We start from the raw sequence: 8,875 nt of genomic DNA on the forward strand, positions 1-8,875 counted from the left end.
TTTAAAAAATCAAATAAAGTAATTTTTTATTTTTTTGCTTCCTGAGAAAAACATAACAAAAAAAGAAATAGTGGAATTCTCACATCTGCAGCCATCATTCTATTACATGAAACAAATCTACAAACTTTTCTGTCAAAATTACATTTTCATAGTTGTTTAGGGACCAGAATGAAATGCACAAGTCTCATTCAAATTCTACATCCAAGTCACTGACACTCTACTGCCACCTGGTGGCTAGAGGAATAGTGTACTTTAAAGTATAAAGCAGTCTTTGCATGAAACCTTCCAATTAGGGAGAAAAAAGGTTTCATGTTGAAACTGAAATGTGTTTTCTGCTTTTTGTTTTCTTACACGCATCCATACAGAAGCAGCTGTTGCTGGATGATGGACAGAACGCATTGATGAAGAAGGTGCTGGACACCTACTTGCTCTTCTTTCAGATCAACCAATCAACCGCCACTCTACGGCATGTCTTTGCTGCACTCAGGCTCTTTGTACAAAAGGTCCAGTTCATGTAAACATATAATATCTAAATGAAGATTGTAGACCATTTTTTTTTCTTTTTTTTTTTCTTATATGTGGTTTCATCCTCCTCTCTTTCTGTAGTTCCCCAATGCATTCTTCCAGGGTAAGGCAGACCTGTGTGGCTGTCTGTGCTATGAGATCCTCAAGTGCTGTAACCATCGATCCAGCTCCACCCAGACTGAGGCAGCTGCTCTGCTGTATTTCTTCATGAGGAAAAACTTTGAGTTTACGAAGGGAAAGTCTATAGTCCGCTCACATCTGCAGGTCAGTGAAACCGAATGTAGTACAATTATATAATTTCAGTGGCGGGTGTTTTGCCAATCAAGGTTTCAGCGTAACATTGTCCTCAACCCATACTCCTCTTTCCACTTCAGGTTATCAAGGCAGTGAGCCAGTTGATAGCAGATGCTGGCATTGGGGGTTCGAGATTTCAGCAGTCCCTGGCTATCATCAATAACTTTGCCAATGGAGATGCTCCACTTAAGGTACAGCAGCTTCTACGGTTATATTACAGCTTTCTTATCAATAATTGTGGTGTTTAGTGTACTTCACTCTACGTTTATACTGTGTACTGTTTGCAGTGAATGTTCACAACACCTTTTCCGCAGAACACTCCATTCCCTGCCGAGGTGAAGGACCTGACCAAGCGGATCAGGACGGTTCTGATGGCCACAGCACAAATGAAGGAGCACGAGAAGGACCCAGAGATGCTGGTGGATCTTCAGTACAGTCTGGCCAACTCCTATGCCAGCACGCCCGAGCTTCGACGCACCTGGCTGGAGAGCATGGCCAAGGTCCACGTCCGCAACGGCGATCTCTCAGAGGTTATAAACGTTATGCTTTTTAGGGCGCCCGTACTTCAGAAGCTTCACAAACAACTTTAAGAGTGAGGTATCGATCGGCTGCACTCATTAAAGTTGATGGTTCTGCATCTGTCTTTCCCTCAGGCTGCCATGTGCTACATCCACATCTCAGCCCTGATCGCCGAATCGCTGAAAAGGAGAGGTTAGTGTACATGTGTGGCTGCTTTCACTGCTTTTTGCAGCATGGATTTTTTGTGTATGTGTATGCACAAATACCTGTGCATATGCAGGGCTGTGGAACTATTAGTGTGCACATCTTTGCAGATATGGTAGCTTCTAACCCAAAAGTCCAACCACAGCCATCTTTCTGTCAATCAGCAAATGTCTCTCTCTCTCTGCTAACACAGTCATTCACACTTTCAGGCATCAGTCCTTCATGTCATCATGAGGGAGAGTGTCTTTGTATTGTGGAGATTAATTAGGAATCCAGGACCCCAACTAGTAGTATAGATCTGTCTTTGCACCCAAATACCATTCCCATTCACATCTTCCGGTAGACCCAGAGACTACTGCTGTGCTGTATGTTTTTCTGTCAGCAAATCTGTTTGTTCTTACGTGTGCATGCGTCCTCATCTAGGCTACAGCATGTCTCTATCTTCCGCTGTATGTGTCACATGCGCTTTACTCACTCAGCCAGTAGTGTGCCAGTAGCTAGCATAGCGTGACATTGGCTCGGCTGATTTGTGACCCTGTTCCTTGAGCGTGAAAGGCAAAAGCAAGTGGATGTGAACTTTGTAAACCTCCACTTCCTCCTCCCCCCCTTCCTACCAAACAGGCTACTGGAGAGCTGACAAGGCCAGGATGTCCAGTGTGTCCCCTGAAGAAAGCCCTGTCTTTAACTGTAGCTCCTTACTAACTACCTCCCGCGATCAAGACAGTGAGTGTGTACGCCTGGGGGCTGTTGGGTTGGAGGTGTTGGGAGTTCAGAACATATGGATGGAGAGACGGGGGACTGTGGGAGAGAGTGGGTGTGCACTGATATTTGTTTAAACCTTTTGAAATTGGGGGAAAGGTATTGATATTGACATGGTTTGGATTGAAGGGATATAAAACTGTCAGGTGCCAAATCTTCAAATCTGAGCCACTTTTCTACGCAGTTGAACGTTTTGGGGATCACTGTTCTTGCCTTCATGACATGAATTTGTGTCAGGTTAGCACATTTTACTGCCACGGTTCCACCTTCACTGTTCGCTCAAATCTCACTGGATACACTGTTGAAAACTTCCTTTATTTCAATACAGTAATGTAGATATGTGAAGGATGCATTTGTACAAGCTGAACATAACACCAGCAATAATGTGAGACCTTTATGGGAAGTGTACAGGTATATATTTTAAATTACTTGCCCCAATGTCACTTTACCTTGTTTGAAACCCCAGCATCGTTCTCTATGGGCTGGGCAGCGTTCATGTGCATCAGCCCTAATGTCAAGGAGGAGGGCGCCATGAAGGAAGACACTGGTACACAAGACACGCCCTATACTGAGGTCAGTGTTCACCTTTAATCCTGAACGAAACCTTAAACTTCACAAACGACAAGTTTTACTCCATAGTAGCGTTTTCTGATCACAACCATTGTTGAAGGTTTGAGGAAGATGGTGTCAAGTGCTAGGGCCATGGCAGTAATTGGGATCGCTGGCTCTCTAATGTGCTCCCTGATCTCACTGCACTGTGTAGGACACCCTGGTAGAGCAGCTGGAGCTGTGTGTGGACTACCTGTGGAAGTCAGAGCGATACGAGCTCATCGCTGACATCAACAAACCCGTCATTGCGGTCTTTGAAAAGAGAAGGGATTTTAAGGTAACTATTAACCCTTCCTCTCTTTATTTGTGTGCGTGTGTCTGTGGCTGAGTTTAACCCTGCGTGTGTGTGTGTGTGTGTGTTTGCATGTGCCCACAGAGGCTGTCTGAGCTGTACTATGACATCCATCGCTCCTACTTGAAGGTGACTGAGGTGGTGAACTCAGAAAAGCGACTCTTCGGTCGCTACTACCGCGTAGCTTTCTACGGACAGGTGAGGAACAATAGTTACATGGACACGTCTCCACATACCTCTAATAAAAATACAGACCAGAAATAACAGTCACTTGAACTTCTCAGCTGACAGATACATTTGAAACTCCACTAGTCTGTATGTATTGTACAATAAATGTAACTGTATCCATTGAATTTACAGAGCAAATGCAAAATATGAACTAACAGGCAGTATCAGTAACATATGCTTTTGTCACAACAGTATCTGCAAAGAGACTTTGCTGTTTAGCTTTTAAAATGTTTAAGCTTTGAGTGCAACAGATCGATAGTCTTTCACCACTACCACCACCAACTCTCAGCTGCAAAAATCTCAAAACTCTGGCAGATAAAACAGAAAATCTATCTGCACAGCTAGATACCACTAGGGATAGGTGGGAAAATATACATATTCTTTCTGTAATTTGAGTGAACTAACTCTTTAGAAATGGTAAAAGCATATTTGACATAACAGATAAATTGTGTCGTGGTTCACCTTTGAATCCCTGGATTTATCTGTGAAGAAGCACTGTGTGGTTCGGGGCTTGTTTTTTAAGAATCTGGATCTTTGACATAGTTCCCGATTTGTTAATTAGGGGATAATATTTTTAAGCAGGAATTTGACCGCTTTGAAATGAAAGAAAGGGTCTTAAAAGCTGATAATGGGAATATGAAATCTTCTCACTATTTGAAAAAAGGAGGAGAAAGACACAGCGTCTTGTCAGTGAGACATGGACATGGAAAGATAAGAGACCTTTTTGTTTTTTTGATTGAGTCAGTATCCTTAATTTCTCTGTCTGCTCTTTTCTTCTTTTCTTTTTTTTATTATATTCTAAATCAAGATTGCGGTAAGTTTTGTATGTCTTCGATTTTCCGTTCTCCTCAGTGTTAACCACTTTTACCTCTCCTTTCCTTCTACCACTATTAACATCTGCTGCTCTTACCCTTTGAAGGGCTTGTGTCAAGCTTGCTGTGGTCCATTTTACTTCCCATAATCTCGAATGATGAAGTTGTTTCCTCTCTAAACATTAAGAAGAGCTGGTGTCAAACAGCCTCAGTGGACAGGAAGATACTGTTTAATAAACCTCCATTCAGCTATGACATTTGACATCGGTGCCGCTTTGAAAATGACCTCTGAACTCTCCCATCCAGAGCTTAACACTGACTCCCTGTTAGTGCTGAGTTCATTCTAACAAAATGACAGAAATGTGTTATTTGCCTGTACGTGCACAGTCAGTGACTGGAGAAACCACGAGGGGGTACATAAAATCAGGCTGACATGTACACAGCGTGTTGTGCCGGCAAAAGCAACATCATCTAAACATTGTAATTGCATTGCACAAACACAAACACCCACTCATCCATGTAACAGGCTTTGCAAATTAGTGTGTCCATGTGTGTTCTGGTAGGGTTTCTTTGAGGAGGAGGAGAGCAAGGAGTTCATCTACAAGGAGCCGAAGCTGACAGGGCTGTCCGAAATCTCCCAGAGATTACTCAAACTCTACTCCGACAAGTTTGGAGCTGATAATGTCAAGATGATCCAGGACTCCAATAAGGTAACTGCCTGTTTTATAAGAGATTAAAGGTTTGTGGACGTGTAAACTTCACACAAATATTCACTGCTCAACATTCTTTGAAAACAGGTCAATCCTAAAGACTTGGACCCCAAGTTTGCTTACATTCAGGTGACGTACGTGGTGCCCTACTTTGATGAGAAAGAGCAGCAGGACAAAAGGACCGATTTTGAGAGACACCACAACATCAACCGCTTTGTGTTTGAGACGCCGTTCACTCTGTCAGGGAAGAAACATGGAGATGTGGAGGAGCAGTGCAAGAGACGCACCATATTGACCAGTGAGTATCGGTTTACCACTCTGCACCCCCATGAGCAAAAAACAATAGAGCGTACCCCAAACATATTAGAGCAGTTTCTGTCCCTGTAAGAGCGTAGCGTGTATTGATTTTCTTCTCTTCAGCGAGTTCCAGCTTCCCTTACCTAAAGAAGCGTATCCAGGTGGTGGAGCAGCAGAGCACAGAAATGAACCCAATAGAAGTAGCCATAGATGAGATGTCACGTAAAGTCTCTGAGCTCAACCAACTCTGCAACATGGAGGAGGTGGACATGATCCGGCTGCAGCTAAAACTGCAGGGCAGCGTCAGTGTCAAGGTGGGGATTCTTCAGAGGCAGAGATGTGCATATTTGAATCAAGTTGCTTTTTTTTGGTCTCACCCCATCTTCCCCTTCCAGGTCAACGCGGGGCCTATGGCTTATGCCAGGGCGTTTTTAGAGGAGAAGAACGCTAAGAAATATCCAGACAACCAGGTCAAACTGCTTAAGGAGATCTTCAGGTAGGACTTTAAGTATTTTGATTTTTGTCCCTGACATTACCCAGTGTGGATATATTTTGCAAAAGGTTTAGAATGATGTTATTTTATACTCTGAATGTATTAGAAGTAACACATGCTTTGGCCCACTGTCAGCATTTGATATGCTTTTTGTATGAGAACTCTATCAGGGCAAATCCAATACATTTTGATAAGGGCAAATAAAGCTATGTTAATCTACTGTATGTCATGCAAGTGCACGTGGGAAATGCAGTTCAACAAATTTGCAGTTTCCAAGATCCAGTTGCATTGGAGACCCGGCTGGTACAACAGCATGTCTTTTGAAACATACCACAAAACATGAGTACGAATCATGTTCATGTTAAATAAATGGCAAGAAATTGTTAAAGCCTAATGGTTTTTCGACGGTGTTACTTCGTCAGGTTCAGTGCCATGATCAGCAGCATTAATAATGAGTCCATTGCAATGAGGCAAACTTAACTTGCTCCCCGCAGGCAGTTTGCAGAGGCCTGTGGTCAGGCTTTGGATGTGAATGAGCGTCTGATCAAGGAGGACCAGCTCGAGTACCAGGAGGAGATGAGAGCTCACTATCGGGACATGCTGACGGAGCTGTCTGGCATCATGAATGAACAGGTCTCTTTTATGCAATGACCAATGAGTGCCCAGATGTATATTATTATCACACTGTGGCTTTTTTTTTTTTCTTTTCTCTTTTTTGCCAGTTCAGTCGCATGGCATAATGAGCATCATCTTTTCCTATATATTATTTTTCTGTTATGACGTCATCTACCTCTTTCCTACTTTTCTCTCATTGCAGCTTCAAAAAAGTGCTCTTGCATCCAGTGCCACCTCTCTCTCTAACAGCTCTCTGTCCACTCTTTCTAATACTGGTATGTCATGTCATCAAATTCTGTCATAAAGGACATCTTTTCATCTTGCTACTTGCTTACCTCGCTTTATCCTTCCATCCATATCGCAGCCTACCCACATCTATCCAAGAGCCAAACTGCTAGTGCTGATACGTACCTCCTTTTTGAATTTTCCCGTTCCAATGCAAGCTTTTTATTCTTGCTCTTGTCTAGATTCCTCACACAAGACAACCAGGCACGGAACGGCACAGCGCCTACTGAATGGCCACTAGACTCCCGAGAAATTCTTTGTGCCATGGAGGGCATCCCCCCCCCCCCCGAACGGCTTCGAAGTGCCAGTTTGAGCCTCAAAGTGGCTCGTTTGCTTGTTTCTGAAAGTAGCTGTTTCCTGCTGCAGGGAGCAGCGGGCTAGTGGAACTGTGAGTGATGGCGAGTAGTAGAGAAAACAAAGGAAGAAGTGTGTAGACTGTGGTTGTGGTAGTCTGTAGTCCTGTCGTTGAACGTTGACTATCTACAGTAGAGGCCAGGCTGCTGGGCTGTTAGCTACTGTTTGTTTTGGTTTTAGAGACTCGATCCATGTGTTGTATGGATTCCCCTGCCCTGCCAACTGACTCATCAGCTTACACACTGACAGACATACCCACAGACATATACATACCGTGCACATGTTCTCACACACACACACACACATGCACACAAACACATGCGCCTTCTCTCCACAACCCTGTCCCTTTAGAGAACAGTGACCTTACTGAGCTTGGGGTGCGTTCAGCTATACATGTAATATATAACCCTCTGGTGCATTTTTATGACAGTTTTTACATTTTTTTCTGTGGAATAGCATCGTACTTCAAACTGTTTGAAGATGTCTTGCAAGTCGATTAATGTGAAAAAGAAAAACATTTGAATACAGGTCTTAACTAAACAAGACCATGATGAGTTGAACGCACCTCCAGTTCCTGTTTGAATGTAGAGCAGCTCCACATTGCTACTTTGTATCCTTGCTAACATTCTGGAAATATCAGCTTGCCAATTTTCAAGTGGAAACAAAAAAAAAATATGTTTTGTAACATTTTTATGATTGAGATCGCATTGTTACTGTTATTATTTCCTGTACTGTTTTGAATTGTAAATAAGAAATATTAATATTTAAAATGTTTGAAATGTTTCTTTTTATAAAATATACAATATATAAATATTTGTTTAGCTGAATTTAAAAAAAGAACAAAAACTAAAGTTTTATGTATAACATTTAAATAAAATTTTGTTTATGTCCAAAATTCATGATTAGACTAAAGTCATTTTCCTGAGCATTTCTTCATCACCTGTCCTGATGTCAGTGCTGCTGCCGTCATATGTCTTCTATTCTTTCACAGGACATTGCGCCTCACCTCCAGATCACTCTTCTTTAGTCTATAGTACATTAATTGCATTAGCCCAGGTTTCAAGTCATGCTGAATGGGGTAAAATAGCTTTCTGAAATGAAGCTGTGCCTCGGCTGCAGCTGTGCACAGCCGCCCCTCATGTCCTGTCCATTGACAGCAGCTAGTTATAGATAATCGTGAGATCCCTCAACTGCACAAGAAGTCATTTCATAGTCATATACAGTGCTTCAGCATGAAGAAGTTATAGAGAATTGTGGCTTTATAGATCACGTCTTTCATCAAACAGGGTTCTTTCAGTCTGAGTATTTGATCCAAAAAGAAAGCATGCATATTGTATATGACCAGTGGAAAAAGAAGTAATGTAGACAGAAACTTGCATAAACTTTATGATAAAATATACTGGGAGAAGGCACTGACTTTAGCACACAGAAGAGTAGAAAACGTATGACTGAGACTTTATTGAAAAGTGAAAATGTAGCATTTGCTCTGACATGGGATCTGGCGTGATCAGTGTTTTGTTTTTTTCCAGTAGCCGGGTATAATTACTGACCATGCAGTGAGAGAGAAGCGGAGTGGTTGTTTACTTATTGATGCTAAGCCTGGGGTTGGAGCACTGCGCATAAAAAGAGGTTAAGTGGCCCTGAACATACAGCTGGCGGTAAAAGACAGTAGGCCGTCCTCTGTCTCTCTCACTTATCTGCCTTTATCTCTGCCTGACAAGACAGCCGACATATTTATGTCTGTCTCTTCTCTCTTCCACTATGGTCACACAGCTGAGGTGCAGCAGACTGAGTTTCATTGAGCTCCCACGGTACCTCTTCTTCACAAACTCCTTTCCCTCCAGCCAATCAGTAATTTTTCTCCTCCTAAGTCTCATCT

The 8,875-nt window shown here is 42.6% G+C and overlaps 1 protein-coding gene across 7 annotated transcripts in view; it reads left to right on the forward strand.

Annotated features, from left to right (window-relative positions):
* Window positions 1-7,818, forward strand: part of dock10 (dedicator of cytokinesis 10) — a 64,331-nt gene extending 56,513 nt beyond the window's left edge. The window contains exons 42-57 of one of the 7 annotated variants that reach the window (XM_040131740.1): window positions 366-503; window positions 607-789; window positions 900-1,010; window positions 1,134-1,349; window positions 1,473-1,530; window positions 2,164-2,265; window positions 2,768-2,874; window positions 3,065-3,187; window positions 3,287-3,400; window positions 4,239-4,244; window positions 4,806-4,952; window positions 5,040-5,250; window positions 5,373-5,563; window positions 5,645-5,745; window positions 6,237-6,375; window positions 6,825-6,872. In XM_040131740.1, the coding sequence (XP_039987674.1) occupies window positions 366-503; window positions 607-789; window positions 900-1,010; window positions 1,134-1,349; window positions 1,473-1,530; window positions 2,164-2,265; window positions 2,768-2,874; window positions 3,065-3,187; window positions 3,287-3,400; window positions 4,239-4,244; window positions 4,806-4,952; window positions 5,040-5,250; window positions 5,373-5,563; window positions 5,645-5,745; window positions 6,237-6,375; window positions 6,825-6,872 (1,995 nt within the window). The other 6 variants (XM_040131739.1, XM_040131741.1, XM_040131744.1 and 3 more) reach the window with 6 other exon arrangements.
* The last annotated feature ends 1,057 nt before the right edge of the window (window positions 7,819-8,875 follow it).

The sequence above is a fragment of the Xiphias gladius genome, chromosome 7, assembly GCF_016859285.1.
Source record: "Xiphias gladius isolate SHS-SW01 ecotype Sanya breed wild chromosome 7, ASM1685928v1, whole genome shotgun sequence".
Classification (NCBI taxonomy): Eukaryota; Metazoa; Chordata; class Actinopteri; order Istiophoriformes; family Xiphiidae; genus Xiphias; species Xiphias gladius.